Here is a 20848-nt window from a genome sequence, read left to right as displayed (position 1 = left end):
TAGATTACATTATTAATTTTTAAAAATTGTTGGGCCCAGCACCATGGCTGAGTGGTTAAAGTTCTGCATGCTCTGCCTCCGTGTCCCAGGTTCGCAGGTTTGGATCCCAGGTGCAGACCTGCTCCACTCACCAGCCACGCTGTGGAGGTGTCCCACATATAAAAAAACAGAGGAGGGTTGGCACAGATGTTAGCTCAGGGCTAATCTTCCTCAAGCAAAAAGAAGAGGAGGATTGGCAGTGGATGTTAGCTCAGGGCAGATCTTCCTCAGGAAAATAAATAAATAAAAATAAAAATTGTAAAAGTGTACAAAACATAAAATTTGTCATTTTAACCTTTTCTTTCTTTTTGAAAGATTGACACCTGAGCTAACATCTGTTGCCAGTCTTTTTTTTTTTTTTTTTTCCTCTTCTTCTTCTCCCCAAAGCCCTCCAGTACATAGTTGTATATTCTAGTTGTAGGTCCTTCTGGTTCTGCTGTGTGGGACACCACCTCAGCATGGCTTGATGGGTGGTGCTAGATCCACGCCCAGGATGCAAACCAGCAAAACCCTGGGCTGATGAAAGGGAGCGTGCGAACTTAACCACTGGGCCATGGGGCCAACCCCATTTTAACCACTTTTAAGTATACCGTTCAGTGATATCAGCTACATTCACATTGTTATACAACAGTCGCCACAATCTATTTCCAAAACTTTTTGACCCCGTACTGAAACTCTATGCCCGTTAAACAGTAACTCCCTGTCCTCCCCTCCCCCCAGCCCCTCGTAACCACTGTTCTACTTTCTGTCTCTATGAATTTGCCTATTCTAGGTACCGCGTGTAAATGGAATCATACGATATTTGTTATTTTGTGCCTGGCTTATTTCACGTAGCGTAATGTTCTCAAGGTTCATCCACGTTGTAGCATGAGTCAGACTTTCCTTTCTTTTTAAGGTTGAATAATATTCCATCATATGGCTATGCCATAGTGTGTTTATCCACGCCTCCATTGATGGACGCTTGGGTGGTTCCTACCTTTTGACCGTTACATAATGCTGCCCTGAACGCGGGGGTGCTGGTATCGGTCCAAGTCCCCACTTTCACTTCCCTTGGGTGTATTCCTAGGAGTGGCATCGCCTGGTCATATGGTACTTATATGTTTAGCTTCTTGAGGAACTGCCAAAAACTGTTTTCCACAGCACCAGGGTCCTTGCGTTTTAACTAAAAACATATGGGTAGGTGGCATTTTCTCTGCAGGTGTTTTAGGACAAAATGAAAAACTCTGCATATATTTTGGCTTACAATTTCATTTATGTATTTTTACTCCTAAGTCTATATAAATCATCAATAACTTAGATCTTGTGGTGATTATTTTTTATTTTGCTCTTAAAAAAAATAACATTTGTGTTTTTCGTTCCGTAATTATGACGGTCTTTTAGCCTATGTGGTTGCGGACAGCAGGGTGTGACCCCAGGGACACTGCCCTGAAGACCTGCACCCCCAGATCTAGTTGGCAGGGGAGCGTGGGTGCCTGGCTCCCGCGGTTAATGGTGTCCGCCCTGCCCCACCCCGCATCCCCGCAGGTGATCCGCAGGCACACGCTGGAGGAGAAGCTGCTCTGCCTGGTGCGGCACCGGGCGGGCCACCACTGCCAGAACGCCGTGATCGTCATCCTCATCCTGGCCTGGGAGGGCATCCCCCGCAGCCTCGGAGACACCCTCTACCAGGAGCTCACCGACACCCTCCGGAAGTACGGGAACCCCACCAGCCGGAGATGTGGCCTCAATGATGAGTACGTGGGTGGAGTCCCAGCAGGTGGGGTCGGGGCAGCCGGGCCAGGGTTCATCAGCAGGGCTCCAGACGGCAGATGCAGGGGACTCTGTGCAGCCCTGGGAGAGCTCTGGCCCCATCCAGGGCCCTGTTAGTCCTGCAGAGTTAGGACTGTGGTGGAAACAGTGCTTAACCCCGGGTCCCATCCTGGGCTCTGGTCCTGGAGCAGAGGACTCGGCCCAGCTTTGCTTTGTGCCCCAGATTGACTCTGAGGCTCTGATGATGGTAACAGGTGTGAACAAGTGTGAGTGCCCCACTAACATAAGGCATCGATGGTATGCACGAAACCTACCCTTATAGGGTTTGTCCCACTTTTTAAATTAAGGTGTATTTACCTACAGTACAATTCATCCTTTTAAGTATACAATTGGAAGAGTTTTGACAAGTGTTTACAGTCTTGTAGCCACGACCACCACAATAAGATACAGAACACTTCCATCTCCCCTAAAATTTCCTGTGCCCCTTTATAGGCAGACCCTTCCCCCACCCCGGTGACCACCAGTCTTGTTTCCTTCCCTGTGGGTTTGCCTTTGCAAGAATGTCATATAAACGCAGCCATGCAGGGTGTGGCCTTTTGAGTCTTCCTTCTTTCCCTGAGCACAGTGTTTCTGAGCTTTGTCTCTGGATGCGTATCAGCCGTTCCTTCCTTTTTACTGCTGAGTCGTAGTCCACTGTGTGGGTGCATCACGATTTGTTAGCCATTGCCCCACTGAGGGGCATCTGGGTTGTTTCCAGGTTTTATTAAGCGTTGAATTGTAAGGTCAGTGTTTATTTGTTTAAAGGCTTGTCAGCATCTGGGCCTGCAGGAAGCAGGCATGCTCAAACCCTGTGGATCACGTTATTCCTCTATGTGTGTGGTCTGTGTTGGATCTGGTACAGATATTAGAGTTAAGAAAAAATATAAACCTTATTGGGTTTTTATCTAGATTCCTCCCACTCATCTCGAGCAACCCCTGTGCTTCTCCCAACAACAGACTCTCAGACCTTCAGGCTGAGGGGTGGGAGCAGAACAGACAGCTCAGAGCTGGCTCTTTACCCAAGGAAGTTTGGGAAAGGAATAGAGATGCTGGGGAAGGATGTGGTCTCAGTCACTGGGAGGCCAGTGGATGCCGGGCTTTATCTGGGCCGCCCCCTGAGGGAGAGAAGGAAGATTCTGGAACAAAAAACCCAGCTGTGTGCCTAACATGCGATGTGTGTTGCAGCCGGACCTGCGCTTGCCAAGGCAAAGACCCCAACACCTGCGGTGCCTCCTTCTCCTTTGGCTGTTCCTGGAGCATGTACTTCAATGGCTGCAAATACGCTCGGAGCAAGACGCCTCGCAAGTTCCGCCTCGCGGGGGACAACCCCAAAGAGGTGAGCAGAGCTCCACAGGGAACAATGGGACCTGCCCACGTATCTTTAATCGTCCGAGTGGGAGGCAGGATTAGCACGCCGTGACTCAGATGTGCAGAAAATGAAACTTGCTTCATTTTTTTAAAAACTGGCCGTATCTTGCTATGAAACAAAGTATGTGGGGTATGTTGTGTAGGGGTGCAGGGCGTGAAAAGTTAGACTTTCCAGGTACAGGTACCTCACGCCCTTCCAGTTCAAACAGTCTCTTTATGGTAGATATTTATATTCCCCATCAGAATATGACCGTCTTAAATGGTAGTTTCTTCCCTCCATTTTTCCTAAGACATCTTTCTGGGTGTAGGAAGAGGGGCATCTGGGCCCTCGGCCACCTTCTGGGCCAATGCTGGACTTCCCGAGCTGTCCCTTATCCTGCCTGGCTGCTGGGCGGACATCTCTGTGCACTTATCCGTTTATCCAGGCCCTTGCTGTCTCCTTGCTGGGAGCCTGGCCTGGTCCTCGGGCACTGGGCTGGCATCCACACAGTATGGCCTCTAGGCCTGAGGCCTCCTCTCTGCAGCCTCCTGTTCATGCCTGTGCTCAAGGCCTGCTGGGAGCCCCCACAGCCCTATGTGCTCCCCTCAGAGGGCCAGAGAGAGGCTCTGGATACCTGAAACTCTGCCAGGTGTAGGGCTGCTGCTTCGGCTAGGGCAGCACTCTGCCATGGAACTTTCTGTGATGATGGAAATGTTCTCTGTAGAGAACGTGCAGCCACAGGAGCCACATATAGCCACTGAGCATTTTAAATGTGGCTAGTGCAACGGAGGGACTGAATTTTTAATTTTATTTAATTTTAATTAAAACTGATTTATATTTCAGTTGGCACATGTGGCTTGTGACTAAGACATGAGATGGTGCGGGGCTAGAGGATAGAGCTTTGAGGTCTGTGTACCTTTCTCATCACAGGCTCTGGGCCTGGCTGGCTGTGGACTTTCTAGCACAGACCGTGACCACCTCCTCTGCCTTTATTTCCCTGACTTAACACCAGAAGAAGGATCCTCACTTTGTTGCTCACGTCTCTACATGCCTACCACACCACCCCTCTGACCTAGAACATTGAGCACTCAAAGCAAGAACATGCTTTATGGGTTCTGAGTGGCACTGGGCTAGAGGCTAGAAGAGCAGTGGCTTAGCGGTCAAGATGACTAGACCTTCAGACTGTAGCTTCTCCTGGTGAGCTTCAGTGTCTCCAGCTTTAAAAAGGACTTGGCACCACACTCCTCCCAGAGAGACTGCTGTAAAAACACCTGATGACACTTTGCTTCCTACCTTCCTGGTGGCATCCCAATGATAGTTCGTTTCCAGTGGGCAGTTTTCTGGGCAGGGCTGCTCTGGATATGTATGACTGCTCTTCTCTCCACAGGAAGAAGTGCTCCGGAAGAGTTTCCAGGATCTGGCCACCGAAGTCGCTCCCCTGTACAAGCGGCTGGCGCCCCAGGCCTATCAGAACCAGGTACTGGGTCCTGGGTCTCTCTCTGCCCACATGTCATCCACGTGTCTGCCCAGGTTCTGTGAAGGTGGGAATTGGGAGAGTGACCTTTTCTGTGCTCCTTATGGGAAAAGCCCAGCCAGAGAGAGAGCAGTGCTGTAGGTCTTTGATAGACCCGTTTTTCACACCAAGCTGACAGCATCCCAAACCCTCTCTCCTCTAGCCCTCGTCTTCATCCCTTTCCCCTAGTAACCCTCCATCCCGTCTGGTCTGGTTTCTACTGGGGAGGTTCGGGTTTCTCTCCACTGTTACCCCTGCATCTCCCAGACAAGGGGAGGGGGACTCGAGATAACCCGGAAGGAGGTAGTTCCTGCAAGGGCTTCAGCCAGAAAACCGCCTCTCCTGCAGCCCAAGTACAAGGCGGCTGAGGTCCCTAACTGCCCTCCTCCCTCCCTGGAAGACCCGCCCTCCCAGTCCAGAATCAGGGCCACTCACCTCAGGTCACGTGAGCAGTTCTCCTTGGCCATCCACACAGGTGACCAACGAGGAGATAGCGATCGACTGCCGCCTGGGGCTGAAGGAAGGGCGCCCCTTCTCGGGGGTCACAGCCTGCATGGACTTCTGTGCCCACGCCCACAAGGACCAGCATAACCTCTACAACGGGTGCACAGTGGTAAGGAAGCCTGTGACCTGTCACAGCCCGGCCCGTGGGCCAATCCTGGGAGACTGATCTTTGCAGACAGCTGGGCTCAGAGTAGGGAGGGACCTGGAGATGCGATTCTCAGGACTCTGGGAGGAGCCTGCCCGACTGCCTGCTCCCACCCGCTTCTCTGAGAAATGCCTGGGCCAGATGCATGGACAAGGGTGGCCTTGTTTCCATGTCTTAGGTGGAGGCTGCATGCTTGGGCGTCTGGAGTCCCCATTCTCTAAAGCGTGGTTCCAGGTCTCTGTGGACACTAGGATTTAAATCCAAACAACCTCTGATTCGTTCGTTGAGCACATGTTTACTGTGCCTCAGCTGCCACTCCAGTTTCCTGGAAATAAAATGGACTAGGTCCTACCCAAGGATGTGAGATAGTGTCTGTTAGCAATGAAGGCTGTGAGGAAAAGGATAAAGTGATAGCCATTGCTGTCTTAGATGGGGTGGTTAGGGAGGCATCTCTGAGGAGGGGGCGCCTGGGCTGAGATGTGAGTGGAGTGAGAGGATGAGGGCTGAGTGTCTGGGGCTAGAGTGCTTAAGGCAGAAGGACCAGCACAGGCAAAGGCTTGGGGGTGAAATTAGAGGGTGGACCGGGGGCAGGTGGCAGGGAGCCTGGAAGGCCAGGGAGGCTGGTGGGTTGCGCTCTGAGTGTGACGGGAAGCCCTGGGGGCTTTTCACTAGGAGTGGTAAGATCTCATTATAAAGTTAGAAGCGCTCTCTTGCTCCTGCAGATGGAGAATAAAGCATGTGGGGAAGGGGCGAGTAGGAGAGAATCAGAGAAGAAGGCCAGGTAGGAGGCTGGGACAGTTGCCCAGGCTAGAAGTGACAGGGCTTTGGCCGGAGTGAGGCCAAGGTACAGGGCAATTGGACAGATTTTGGATGATTTTGAAGGTATAGCTGAGAGGATTTTGCTGAGGAACTGGGTGTAGGATGTGGGAAAAGACTTGAGGACCACTGCAGTTGCTTGAGCAACTGGGCGAGTGTTGTTATTTACGGAGTTGTGGAATGATGGGAGAAGACCAGTTTTGGGGGGAAGAATCAAGAGCTCTGTTTTGAGATGCCTGCTAAAGGTCGAGGTGGAGATGTGGAGTAGGCAGGGTCTGGAGAAGTGACCTTGGGACTGGGGAGCATGTAGTTCAGTTGGAGTCCTGAGGCTGGTGCAGTCACCAGGGGAGGGAGTGGAGATGGAGCAGGGAGGAGGTTTGGGCTGGGCCGCAGACACCCCGCAGGGATGATGCCAGCTCTCTTCCTGCCTTTGAACTGGGTCCCGGACAGGTAGGGCTCCCAGTGGAAGAGGCGAGGGCACCGGCACATTCATCTGACGGGGAGCTCCCAGAGGCTGAGGGTAGCTTGTGTGCCTGTGGATGGATAGCCCAATCCCAGGATTTCATTTCTCCACCTTGTCCTCCTTCCCCATGTCCAAGGCTGAGAAGCCAGATAGGGAGGGTCGTGTCTACACTGTACTGTGAGGGTTTCTAGCTGAAATATAGAGGAAGGGCGTGCACTCCAGATTAGGAGAGGGACAGGGAAGGAGGAAGGGGCACTGGGAGACAGGAGAGAGCAAGAGCACAGTGAGGTTATTTGGATCCCAGAGCCTCTAGAGTTTGGAGTGAAAAGAAGTAATATTTTTGGGCCAGTGGTTAAGTTCAGCATGCTCCCCTTCAGCAGCCCGGGCTCGGATCCCAGGTGCAGACCGACACTACTCTGTTATCAGCCAGGTCGTGCTGGCAGCCCACATATTAAAAAAAATAGAGGAAGATTGGCACAGATGTTAACTCAGGGGAAATCTTCCTCAGCAAAAAAGAAAAAAAAAAGGTAATATTTTTCCAAAATGAATAATATTGTTTTTCCCCAATTAAACAGCTACTCATTATTTTAAAAATGTAAGTGATATAAGAAAGTAAACAGTAAAAATTTCCTGAAATCTCAGAGATAAAGAATGTTAGCACTGTGATGACCATCCGTTCAGACACCTGAATGTGTGTGTGCGCGCACCTGTACAGCCACATCAATTTTACACAAATGGGATCACATTACATGTACATGCTGTTCTGTGACCTGCTTTTCTTAACTCAAGGGTACGTGGTGGACAGCTTTCTGTGTCCCTGGATGTCGGTTTCCTTCAGCATGTTCTAAGGCTGTGTGTGTATGGCTCTGCCATTGTTTATTTGACCAATCCCCTATGGATGGACGGTCAGTGCTTCAGATTTCCCCTCTATAAACCACAGGGAGGGGCCGTCCTGATCACTTCTTTATGTAGTGGTGTAGTAATCTCCTTGAGGTCCCAGGATAAGGACATTTACGGGCTTTGAATGCTTATTCTCTGACTGACTTGACAGCAAAAGGTTTTCTCGATCTTTTTAGTCTTTGCCTGCCTGAGTGGCAAACATATGATCTCATTTTAATTTGTGTTTCTTGTGTTATTTGAGAGGTTGAACATGTTTTCCTATTTTTCTTGCCCATTTTAATTTCATCTTTGTGACTATCCTATTTATGTCCTTATTATTATTATTATTTTAACTGTGGTAGCCATATCTGTTGACATTTGTAAGGTATCTCTATCTGTTAGCAGTAGAAACACAGCATCTGTCCTATCATCCTTTGCCTTTTTCCTTTGCTCTGTCATGTGTGACACTGGGTTTTAGAGAATGGTAGGAAGCAGGTCTGGTGGTCAGTCCAACCCAGAAGGTATGCAGGGGTCCAGTCAGAGCAGAGTAAGTCTGAAGACCCACACAAACTCTGGAAGCAGCAAATTTGGAACAGCATGACACCGGTGGAGAAACCGTAGATGAAAGGATGAATACAGTTGACCGCATAAAAATGTAGTTTCTGTTCGATAATAAAACACCATGGTCAAAATTGAAAAGCCAATATGAACTGGAAAACAGTATTTGTAACAAGTGACAAACGGAATGATAACCTTCATATGCAAAAATTACTTTATATAATTGATAACAAAATGAATGATCTAGTATAAAAATGGGCAAAAGAAATAAAACTCCCAAAAAAGGGAAGATGATTAGAGAGTTGTGTTAAAATGTACCTGGGGTTTGTTTTAATCAGGTATGATAAGACAGGCAGACGCAGAAACAATTGTCATGAAGGAAAAAGTTCGTACTTGCAGAGCCCTAGAAACGGGACATGGCACATGGCATGCTATGCAGGGCCACATGGGGAAGCCCCAGGGTCACTCAGGAGGCAGAGGTGGGGAGAGAGGGGAGAGCGTGGCCCAGAGCCTTCATTGGGGTTTTCCTGGGAAGGAATGGGTGAGGCAGGGTAAGTAAACTGAGTAAGCTTAGGAGTGGATAGTTTGAAGAATTTCTGTGGGCTCTGGCTTATAGGGGTGGTCCCTCATTGTCTGTACCTGGTCCTGGGGTAGCTTAGGGCAGAAGGAATGTTGGTTTGCTGTGTGAGAGTGTGATAAAGGAGATGGGTGGGGTGTGGGCTCTGGACTGGTTAGTTTGTATGTCAGAGGTACGCTCATGGGGGAATCATTTGCTCTCTCTGGGACTTAGCCCTCAGAGGTGCAGTCCTACAGGATCAAAGCCCCAAATGCCAGAACACCAAGAATACAGAAAATACAATATAATCGGTATGAGAGTAGATACTTGAGAGAAAAATGAAACCTCGTTAGTAATCAGAGAAATGCAAACCAACAACGAGAAACACTTGGATAATGAGCAAAAGGTTTTTAAGAAATTAATGGCAAAATTATTGGCAAAAATGTAGGAAAAGTGAAACTTGGATTCTGCCAATATGAGTGAAAAACTGATGGTAATCATTTCGGGGGACAGTTTGGCAATATGTGTCAGTTCTGCTTCATAGCATTTATTCTAAGGAATTAAGTATTTTAGAAAATTTAGCTGAAAGGATAGAAGTATTATTTATGATAGGGAAAATTGGAAATAAGTTTAAATAGTAATGAGGGATTAGTTAAATTAACTCACTGATACAGTAGAATATTATGTAGCTCTTAAATCATATTGGAGGAGAATATTTAATGCATAAGAAAATATACTATGTTAAAAAAAAAATGAAGTTCTTATAAAACTGTATGCATAATATGATTCTATTTAATTACTAAAAAGTGAATGTGGGGGCCGGCTCAGTGGTGCAGCGGTTAAGTGCGCACGTTCCTCTTTGGCGGCCCGGAGTTCGCCAGTTTGGATCCCGGGTGCGGACATAGCACCACTTGGCAAACCATGCTGTGGTAGGCATCCCACATATAAAAGTGGAGGAAAATGGGCACGGATGTTAGCTCAGGGCCAGTCTTCCTCAGCAAAAAGAGGAGGATTGGCAGCAGGTGTTAGCTCAGGGCTAATCTTCCTCAAAAAAAAAAAATGTGAGTTTATATGTATGTATGCGTATGTGTATGTGACTCTAAATGTTGGTGCTTTTGTTAGTCTGTGAACCAAGAGGAATGTGCTTTTCCGACACACTAGGAAGTCATAGGGAGCATTAGGGCTGAGCTGATGGCTGGTGTCAGGCCTGTGCGGGGGAAGCAGAGGTCACATACGCGGGATGCTCAGCCCCTCCCTCCCAGTGCTGGGCTCCCCCAACCCTGTGCACCCCCCTCTCTCTGCTTGGGGCAGGTCTGCACCCTGACCAAGGAAGACAATCGCTGTGTGGGCAAGATTCCCGAGGACGAGCAGCTGCACGTGCTCCCCCTGTACAAGATGGCCAACACGGATGAGTTCGGCAGTGAGGAGAACCAGAACGCCAAGGTGGGCAGCGGGGCCATCCAGGTGCTCACCGCCTTCCCCCGCGAGGTCCGGCGCCTGCCTGAGCCTGCGAAATCCTGCCGCCAGCGGCAGCTGGAAGCCAGGAAGGCGGCGGCCGAGAAGAAGAAGATGATTCAGAAGGAGAAGCTGAGCACTCCGGAGAAGATCAAGCAGGAGGCCCTGGAGCTGGCCGGCATCACCACTGACCCAGGTGTGTGGGGAGAGGGTGCCCTCCAGGGGTGGCGTTGGCACTGTCGGGTGGAGGCCCTGGACAGCCTCCTCACCGCCCCTCTTCCTGCCTTGAGATAGGACCTCAGACAGAAAAGTCCCGGGGCCTCTCTCAACCATCTGGACCATCTCATTCTCTTAATTTTGTCCGGGCGATATCTGCAGCAGCCCCAGGACACCACACCTGATGGGAGCACCTGGAGAGCCAAATGCAAGGAGGTCTTCCTACCTTCCCAAAGAGGAGCTGGGTTTCTCCTCTAGCTTGCCCAGCCCCCTCTCTGAGAGTCTGTGGAGAGTACCACGGCTTCAGACACGGGCACTGCAGAGGGGGCGGCAGGGTTTATGGGCGTGGGATGGCTCTCGTTTCTCCCGGCCCTTGTCCCTGCAGTGATCCCCGACTGGGGGAGGTGGCCAGCATGAGGAGGGTGCTTCTATGAGGACTGGTGGAGCTGGCCAGGGTAGGGAGGAAGAGGAGCGACCCAGAGGGGCTGTGGGCTCTGCGAGCTGCTTATCCCAGGGCGTCAGTGGGCTGGGTGTAACCGAGCAGTGCCTGGAGCAAGTCCAGCCTCATCTGTCTTGCTTGTCCCGCAGAGGAAACATCTTAGGGGAAGAGGAAGGTTCCATCCTCAGTCCTCCTGCCCAGGATCTTTGCTGCCTGTGATTCTCTCTGCTTCTTCTCCGTCTTGCCCTCTCTTCTCCCCAGGCCTGTCTCTGAAGGGTGGATTGTCCCAGCAAAGCCTGAAGCCCTCGCTCAAGGTGGAGCCGCAGAACCACTTCAGCTCCTTCAAGTACAGCGGCAACGCGGTGGTGGAGAGCTACTCGGTGCTGGGCAGCTGCCGGCCCTCCGACCCGTACAGCATGAACAGCGTGTACTCCTACCATTCCTACTATGCACAGCCCAGCCTGCCCTCCGTCAATGGCTTCCACTCCAAGTATGCGCTTCCGTCGTTCAGCTACTACGGCTTTCCATCCAGCAACCCCGTCTTTCCCTCACAGTTCCTGGGTCCTGGTGCCTGGGGGCACAGTGGCAGCAGTGGCAGTTTCGAGAAGAAGCCAGACCTCCACGCTCTGCACAACAGCCTGAGCCCAGCCTACAGTGGTGCTGAGTTTGCCGAGCTGCCTGGCCAGGCTGTTCCCATGGACACCCACCACCCCGCTCCTCACCACCAGCAGCCTGCTTATCCAGGCCCCAAGGAGTATCTGCTTCCCAAGGCCCCCCCGATCCACCCAGCGTCCAGGGACCCCTCTCCCTTTGCACAGAGCTCCAACTGCTACAACAGATCCATCAAGCAAGAGCCAGTAGACCCACTGGTCCAGGCTGAGTCTGTAGCCAGAGAACCTGGTAAGATGGGCAAAGCGCCTTTGCCCGAGGCATCTCAGAATGGGGGACCAAATCACCTATGGGGACAGTACTCAGGAGGCCCAAGCATGTCCCCCAAGAGGACTAACAGTGTGGGTGGCAGCTGGGGTGTGTTCTCTTCTGGGGAGAGCCCTGCCATCATCCCCGAGAAGCTCAGTTCTTTTGGGACCAGCTGCCTGACCTCCTCCCACTTCCCGGATGGCCAGTGGGGACTGTTTCCTGGTGAGGGGCAGCAGCCAGCCCCCCAGCCTGGAGGACGGCCACGAGGCAAACCGTGGAGCCCTTGCAAGTTTGGGAACAGCACTGCGGCCTTGGCGGGGCCCGGCCTGACTGAGAAGCCATGGGGGGTGGGTGCCGGGGATTTCAACTCTGCCCTGAAAGGCAGTCCTGGGTTCCAAGACAAGTTGTGGAGCCCCCTGAAAGGGGAGGAGGGAAGGATTCCAACCCCGGGCGTGAGCCAGCTGGACAAAGCCTGGCAGTCCTTCGGCATGTCCCTGGGCTCCAGCGAGAAGCTGTTTGGGGCCCTGAAGTCCGAGGAGAAGCTGTGGGATCCCTTCAGCCTGGAGGAGGGGCTGGCTGAGGAGCTCCCCAACAAGGGGGCGGTGAAGGAGGACAAGGCTGGCCAGGGCAGTGGCGTCACAGAGGAGGAGGAGGAGGAGCTGTGGTCTGACAGCGAACACAACTTCCTGGATGAGAACATCGGCGGCGTGGCCGTGGCCCCCGCCCACGGCTCCATCCTCATCGAGTGTGCCCGGCGAGAGCTGCATGCCACCACCCCCCTGAAGAAACCCAACCGCTGCCACCCCACCCGCATCTCGCTGGTCTTCTACCAGCACAAGAACCTCAACCAGCCCAATCACGGGCTGGCCCTCTGGGAGGCCAAGATGAAGCAGCTGGCGGAGAGGGCGCGGGCTCGGCAGGAGGAGGCCGCCCGGCTGGGCCTGGGCCAGCAGGAGGCCAAGCTCTATGGGAAGAAGCGCAAATGGGGGGGCGCCATGGTCGCCGAGCCCCAGCATAAGGAGAAGAAGGGGATTGTTCCCACGCGGCAGGCGCTGGCCGTGCCCACAGACTCAGCAGTCACCGTGTCCTCCTACGCCTACACGAAGGTCACTGGCCCCTACAGCCGCTGGATCTAGGTGCCAGGGTGCCAGGGAGCCAGCGTACCTCAGCGTCGGGCCTGGCCCGAGCTGCCTCTGTGGTGCTTTTGCCCTCACACCTGGGGGCGGGTTGGGGGTGCAGAAGTCTTTTTATCTATATATACATATATAGATACGCATATATATGTATTTATGGTCCAAACCTCAGAACTGACCCGCCTCTCCCTTCCCCCCACTTCCCCAGCACTTTGAAGAAGAAACTACGGCTGTCGGGTGATTTTTTTGTGATCTTAATATTTATATCTCCACGTTGTTTTTTTTTTTTTTCCTCCCTTGTTTGGGGGGCTTTTATTTTCTCTTGTTTTTAAAACTCTATCCTTGTATATCACAATAATGGAAAGAAAGTTTATAGTGTCCTTTCACAAAGGAGTAGTTTTAAATTCCATTTAAAATGTGTATTTATTGGATTTTTTAAAAGCGACAATAGTAATGGTAAAGGATGGGCAGGAAAGGCCAGAAGCACTCATTCCTGCCCAGTCTTGCTGGGCCCAGCGAGCCTGGCCGTCTCGGGAGCTGACGAGGTTCTCTCAGCCATCTGCCCCTCATGAGCCGAGTCCAGACTGTAGCCACCGGTCCATCCCTCCTGACAGATACACCTTCCCTTCAGGGGAGGGAGCCCTCAGGACAGCTTCTGTCCTCTGTAAGGATGGGGGAACCTGTAGAAAAACATGGGGGATCCCTTCTGCAGTCACTGGCTTGGAGTCGGGGAGGGAGGGGCAGGTGCACCCCAGGCCGAGCACCTGAGATGCTGGCGTAGATTTCCCCAGAAACCAGGTTGGAAGTAGACAGCTTCAAGCTTGCTAGTCTCCACACTGAATCCTCTCTGTCCGTTATTTGTCAAGTCACAGGATGTCATGGGTCCCTAGGCAGCACCTCGTGATGGAGCTGGAGTCGAGAGGCTCTTAGGAGCCTTTTCCACCAAGTTGATGAGTCAATGAATACTGGGCTGAAGGAATTTGTCTTAGTGGCAGTTTTTTAAAAAGAAATGCTCCAAAGTCTATGCTGATACTGAAAAAGGGCTACTGTATCTTTAAAAACAAGAAGTCAAACCCAAGCTGTGAAAAGCCAGCGTTGCACGCTGTGCAGAGCCTGGTGCTGTAGTATTGTGCTGGGGCTCCCTCGCCTCTGGGGCAGGCCCCGTCCTGCAGGAGCTCAGCACACCAGTGTAACAGCAGTTAACGCATCTCTCCTTATTCCTGGATTTCCACATTGAACAATGGTGCATGCCTCCCCCCTGAGCCCACCCCCTCTATGCTATCATCTGGGGAGTGGGCCTACACTTAACAATTTTAAAATGCAAGAGTCAAACGTTTTCAGCAGGTAGCTATGATTTTCCTCCCTAATTGGTGCCATTTCTCTATTTGATCATTTTCTCCTTTCCTTCCTCCCCTCTCCACCCACTTTAACACCCCCATTCCAAAATTCTGGTGCATTCGTTCAGTTCTTTGAAATGAGAATGTGGTGCTTCATTTCTGTGACACTGTCGAGAGAGGTTAGGCCTGACAGGTGGAAGCAACATTCGTCGACAGCAAGTCAGACTTCTTGGAGTGTTTGTTTTTCCTGTGGTATTAGCAGAAATTATATCAAACTACCCATGTGGATGTGTGTGGTGAACGGGAGGCTTTGTCAGGACACACCGAGGGGAATATGGCCACACAGTGAATGACAGCCAAGCCCTGAGATGAACGTCATATATTTATTGAGCAGTTTTATTCAGATTCAGATGTGGGTCTTCATGAAATGAGTTTAACAATCAGATGACGATGCTAGAGGCAAGTTCCTGAGCTTCCAGGTGCCTTGTGTAAGAGCTGAGAGCCGACCCGCTGGGCGTGTACTGTAGCTGACCCAGAGCACTGGCGGAGAGTCGCTGTAAGATGTCCTGAGCATTTATGTGGTCTGGTTTTAACTGTAAATAGTGAAAGATTTTTTTAAGCACTTTTGCCTAGATTTAAACAGCAACTTGAAAAAAAAAAAGTATGTTTTAACATGTAATTGTGGGAGAAATTGTAAATAGTAGCTGAATATTTAACATGCTTTGTCTATCCTTCACTTTTACCATATTCTGTAAAGTTGCATTTATTTTACAGGACAAAAATGAAATATTATTGCTTTTGAAATAAATACCCAAGAGCTTATCAGGATTTAGAATTATTCAGAACTCAGATTTATAGGAAAACCTCTGACCTTCAGTTTGACAAGCTAAAGGAAGCAGAGTCTTCAATGAGCACGCTAATTTTCTAGTTTTGAGGAAAAGTTGGGTCCTTTAAATGCTATTTTGCTTATCGCATCAGTACTTTTATGCAGGTCTCATTTGACTCTGTGCTTAGGTAGATGCGGGGGTGCCTTGAAAACTTCATTTTAAATTATCTTAAGCAAGAAATACAATATTTTACAAAACATTTGGAGAATGTGACCGTCTGTATGACCCAGGAAAGCCCCAGGTTGGCTGTTGGTTTGGAAGGTCCCGAGTGTAACCCAGGTGATTCTGATCCTTGGCACGTGTGACCCTTCCTGATGTATGTTAAATATGCTCTTCCCCTCGTCACCCTTTGGTAGCAAAGCCATTAGATGAAAGGAGAAACCAATACAAGCGAAAAGCATGTGATGTCTGTCCCCCCACAGCCCAAACAGCCTTTAGTTCATAAATTTCTAGCTTAGCGAACAGGCTGCTGAGAGGAGAGTCAAGAGGCAGTCTCCATTGGATGTTCCCATCCCCCTCAGAACGGTGTTTCAGAAATTAGGTGGTGCTGGTGCCATGCTCAAGCCCATGCTGATTTTCACACACTACATGTATGACCTACCTCAAATCTCAGTCATTGAAATTAGCATGCTTTAGACATATATTTAAAAAGTAACTATGCACAGCTCTTTATCCCCCCTTGCTGCTGAAGGTTTCTTAAAGAGAAAAATCAAATTTTTATTTTTTACTGGCACTATCATTTTTTAAGTCCTAAAGATGATTAACAGACATTTTTATCATGAGAAGAAAAATAAAGCCATTGCAACTAAAGAACCTAACAGCATGACCAAGATTTAAGAGTAATATTATAGCAACGGGAACCGATGGAGTCTTAAGTCATCTCCTCAGTGCACCCTGTCCACAGACGCCCTCCATGGGCGGTGCAGACGTTTGCTTCCTCTTTTCTGTTTTGTTTTCCCTGCCTTTTGTGTGCAAGGGAAGTGCTTGCAAAGTTCTGTGCTAAGAGATTTTTAAAATAAAAATCGCTTCGCGGCAGGTTCTCACAAAATAACTGGTGCTAGCTCAAGAAACCATTATCTAACCATCAGAAATCTTGACTCAAGGTGTTTCATGGATTTTGAGGTTTGTTGTTGTTATTTGGTGTGTTGTTTGGCAGGGCCCAAGTTCCCCTCACGCTGGCTCCGTGGGTGCTGCTCTGCCCTCACCGGGATGGCAGTGGTGTGCGTGGAAAGAGAGTGTGCCCTGCCCCCTCTGGGTCCTTCCACCAGCCTCTTTTGGAAACGGTAGTTTACACAGCAAGGGATTTTCAAAGTGCTAAAGCAAGGAAATTGGTAGCAGAGCTTAACTGCTTTGTACCAGACAGTCGTAGGTGCGCGAGGACGGCTGACGATGGGTAGATGGTGACCTGATTTCCCCAAGAGAAGTCCAGCCAGACTTTGTGAAGTTTAACCACCGCCGGATGGCAAACCAAGGCAGTGTTGGTGGGACGTTAAAATGATATCCCTGACGTGCCTCAACCGATCTCTCTCCTTTTGTTACTGAAGTGTGTTCTATGGACTAGGAAGCATTTTTATGAATTGAAATAGTCTAAATAAAATGGTGCTATGGTGTTTTAATGTGACTGTCCGTGATCCTGTCCTGCTGAGGTGCTATCAAGGTTCTGAAACCACAACCAACCAAAAACAAGGTGGGCTCCAGTCTCTCTCGGCTCCCCCCCTCCCCTCCTTTTGGTGCTGTCTCCTTAGACCTCTGTTTACCGTGCTATAACCTGCTCTGAGCAGTTTTTCTTTTGTCTTACTGTTCTTCCTTGGTGGCCAAACACAGAAGGGCAAGTTGCAAAGGCAGCCAGCTCCCTCACTGCAGACGGGGGTGGGCCTGCTCGGCGCAGCAGGTGCTCTGGTCTCGTGTCCTCTCGGGCCTCCTGAGGAAGGGAGGGTGAAGGGCTCTGTTTTGAGGAAGGGGAGTTGGGTGCGCCTGCCTCTTCCAGCATAGGTATCTCCACAGCCAAGGACACACGTTTTCCTCCTGCAGCTCGGGGGGCCAAGTAGACATCTCTGAGGGTCCCAGAGGCACTCTGCATGCCAAGGTGGACCAGATGGATCGCCTCCCTGACCTGGCGCTGGCTAGGGACATGGTGGGCAGGGGGCTCGTTCCTTTGCTCCTCACAGCCTTTGCCCCAGCATTGCTTCTGCCTCTCCCTGGTAACCCCTCCTGTTCAAACGAAAGGAAGGAGCTTTCTTTGCTCACTCGATGCCACTGAGGCTGCTTTTTAGTTGGTGCTATTCTACCTTTCTTCTTGGGTCCACAAAAGTTGACGTCTGAAAAACTCAACAGGAAGCTCCATTTCGTGTCATCCACTGTCACAATAATTTTTTTAAATACCTCAAAAACAAGACATTGTGACAACTTGGGGAAAGTAGATTCCACGAGGGTCTGGTACCTGCAGGTTGTCCCTCTGATGACATACTGGGCCTGGAAGAACCTGGGGTCATTTTATTTTTTCATTCTTCAGCAGTTAAAATGGCAAAATGCCGAAAGGAAGGAGCGTGGTTGACTTTATTGCGTTACCTTTTTACGTTTTGCTTTTGAATAAAATGTGAATTTCCTATGCCCATCTCATTGAGCTTTTTCCGTCACTGTTGCTGTCATTTGAAATGACTCCCTCGAAACCTAGTGTCATTAGCCAGCTGCATGTGCTGTAGTGCATGGCCAATGTCCACATACCCTGGACCAAAAGGAACATTCTTTGAGGTGCGTGCCCCCAGCATAGGTCATCCAGTCCCACACCCACGCGTGCACAGAGAGCTTTTCCACGGGGGCGGCCCTGGCGTGGTGCCCCCCGCCCTTCCTCCCGCAGAGCTGCCCACAAGAGCAAAGCAATAGGCTTCTCCCCTGAGCAGAGACTGCAGCACAGAAACGCCAGGTCTACAGTTGCTTTTTGCCTAGGAATCAGCGAGCGATTTGGCCGACTTCTAGTTTGCTTCTATTCTAATATCAGGGATGCTTTTTGTAGTGGTATTGTGTGCTCTCTCTTCTCGTTTTGACTACCCGTCATTCAGGGATTACTCATCACTATTCACATGGGGATCTAAAAAAGTACTATTTGGCTCATTTGAACATCCAAATTTTCTTGGTTCCAGTACATTTTTTTTTCTTTTGAGGGGAAAAAGGAGGAGAAAAACAGGAGTGATGTCATTTCTTTTTCACGTATTCTAATGAAAAAAAAGAAACAAGGGCAGGTCATATTGTGGCATATTAACGCGTTAGACTTAATCTAGAGCCCCTGTCGCTTTTTGATGTGTTTTATTTCTTCTCTCTTTGAATTCCTGTTTGGTTACTTGGCTTCCAATGGAGGTGAACTTAACAACCATACTTGAATATTCCGTCTTGACTTTGTAACTGTGGCTACTTGAAATGAAGTTTATCTGGGGTTGATGGATGAATGGTAGATTTTTGCAATGTCTCAAGGCAATAGGATGTGTATTATTAAACTGTAGATATTCTTAGTACAGTAAATTTATGCCGATAATTTTATTTTGTATAATTTTTACCTTTCTGTTAATATTTTTTCCTCCCACCTGATTGGTTTGCCTCCTGAGCTGCCCTCCTGACCCTCCCTTCTCCCCCAGGGTTTCAGTAAATTTAATTTAGGGTGCCTAGAAATTGCAAGTATGTATCCTCTTTTGATTTGTATTTTATTATAATTTACACAAACAACTGGGTTTGTGAACTGTATTACTCCTGGTATCTTTAAAATATTGTGGGTGTTTTAATAAATTTTATATTTATTTTTTGCACTCAAATTCAGTGTGGGTCCATTTTTTCCCCTCCCTTGAACCAGGCCCAGATTGTGGTATTTAAGGTTCCTTTAATCCCACCCTGCCACTAGGTCGTAGATGCACAAACAAGAATTTACTAACAGCAATGGAAGAAGCTGTCCTTGTCCCCTTCCGCCACCAGCATAAAGTCACAGCGTAAAGCGGGAGACAGAGATGGGCTTTTCTCATTTGTGTTTCTTCTTTTGTTTTTTTTTCCCCCATTTATCTTCTGGTCTCCTTTTTTCATTCAATTTGGAGAAGACCCCCTCTAACCCCACAGATAAAGTTGTTCACTTCCTCCTGTAGTGTTTGCTAAACCATCACTGAATCATGCTGCCTCCTCATGGCCTGAGCACCACGTCCAGTAGGGAGGGCTAAATATGGGACCCTAGATTCTGCTCTCCTTGGGAGAGGAGCTTTCCCATAAAGTCCCATGCCTGGGGCTGCCTCTTTGAATTCAGATCGCCGGTTCTGGTGGTGGCCGATCTTGAAAAGGGAGCTATGAATTGAGGCAAAGAGAAGAGAGAAGGGCAAATGGGAGGGGAAACCGTCCCCTTCTGCTGGAGACATCTGCCTGAAACTGAGTCCGCATCTCTGAGAGACGAGCAACCCGACAGTCCACAAAGTCTTCAGCATCCTTCCTAGGTGATGCCAGCATCCCAAGAGGCCACTAGACAGGAACGCTCCTCTCTGAGGGCATCTGGGGCAATCTCCATTATCATAACAGGTGCCAGGCGACGGGCTCAGAGGTTTTCATCTTCATTTTGTTGTGCTTGCAAAGGAACCCTCTGGAAATGCCTGGGCACACATGGCTATCCGGGGATCCTCATAACACATTTGCATGTTTTACAGAAGTGGGCTCACCCTGTGTTTGGTGACCTGCTTCTTTCCACTGGACATCTTTGAGTGGAAAGAGACCTAGTCCTCTTGCCCAGCTCCCGTCTCACTGACCCCATTTCCAGGGCCTGAGGGGAGGGCTTCAGCGGGGGCTGGCTCACTACTGGGTAACTACAATTATGCCTTCATCTCTTCTCATACAAATTCCATGTTAAATATAGAAAAATTAGAAGACAGAAGTTTTAAAACATTAAATCCCACTACCAGAGAACCACACATTGGTTGCAAACATAGTTTCTGAGTATGTAAATATAACCATATTTGTACGTATATTTTTTAATGGAATAAAACAATAATACAATGTTGTAATCTTTTTTCACTTATGTCTTTAAATATCAGTACATAGAACTGCATCTTTTTAAAGAGCTGCCTAGTATTTCATTGTATAGCTGTAGAAGCATTTAATTAACCATATATTATTATTGAACTCTTAAGATCCCAACTCTTGCAATTATAAATTGAACTAGTCTGAATTTACCTCCATCTAAGTCCCGCCCACTGATTTCTTTCTACTTTAAGAAGCATCCCAATTAATCGCTCTCAGCCGCCTGACTACATCCTTCCTTCGCTGAACCTCCCGCAACATAGCGCCAGATCCCATCCTGCCCCCAGAGGCCTCAGTCTGTTCACACCTAGAGCATCATTCTTTGTACAGGGATCTTTAGAAATGAACTCTTCATTCCCCTGGGCTCTGGCTGACCCAAGGCAAGTCCAGAGACACCAAGGAGTCCCTCAATCTGGACACACCATCCTTATAAGTGCACACCAGGGTTTATTCGCTTCTTAAGCAGCTGAATCATGCTAAGGGCTGTGAAGCTCAGTGGAAAGAACACGGCTCCCTCAGTTCCCTATTGTGTGATGTGAGGTGAGCCGTTTCCTCTCCCTATGTCATCTTCTTTGTCTATAAAACGGGCTAATGATACCACGTAAGACTGGTGTAAGGATCAAAAAACTACTCTAGAAATAAAAGTCCCAGACATTTGGGACATGGCAGGTAACAGAAGCTATCATTATTACTTGGCACGTACAAAGCTTTAGGTCACTAAAGAGTGCAAGATGAGTTGTAAACCACATAGTGACTTCTTATGTGAACACTGCCAAGCCAGGTCCCCCAACTCTAGCCTTTATGCAATTCTTCT

General features: G+C 49.3%; 1 protein-coding gene across 7 annotated transcripts in view; it reads left to right on the top strand.

Annotated features, from left to right (window-relative positions):
- Positions 1 to 18797, top strand: part of TET3 (tet methylcytosine dioxygenase 3) — a 102387-nt gene extending 83590 nt beyond the window's left edge. For all 7 annotated transcript variants that reach the window (XM_070511946.1, XM_070511944.1, XM_070511945.1 and 4 more), the window contains 6 exons: positions 1564 to 1772; positions 3013 to 3163; positions 4563 to 4652; positions 5164 to 5301; positions 9921 to 10260; positions 10981 to 18797. In XM_070511946.1, coding sequence (XP_070368047.1) covers positions 1564 to 1772; positions 3013 to 3163; positions 4563 to 4652; positions 5164 to 5301; positions 9921 to 10260; positions 10981 to 12773 — 2721 coding nt within the window. In that variant the 3' untranslated portion in view covers positions 12774 to 18797. The remainder of the gene's footprint in view (positions 1 to 1563; positions 1773 to 3012; positions 3164 to 4562; positions 4653 to 5163; positions 5302 to 9920; positions 10261 to 10980) is intronic.
- The last annotated feature ends 2051 nt before the right edge of the window (positions 18798 to 20848 follow it).

This window comes from Equus asinus, chromosome 6 (assembly GCF_041296235.1).
Source record: "Equus asinus isolate D_3611 breed Donkey chromosome 6, EquAss-T2T_v2, whole genome shotgun sequence".
Lineage (NCBI taxonomy): Eukaryota > Metazoa > Chordata > Mammalia > Perissodactyla > Equidae > Equus > Equus asinus.
This window is presented reverse-complemented; position numbering and strand designations above follow the sequence as displayed.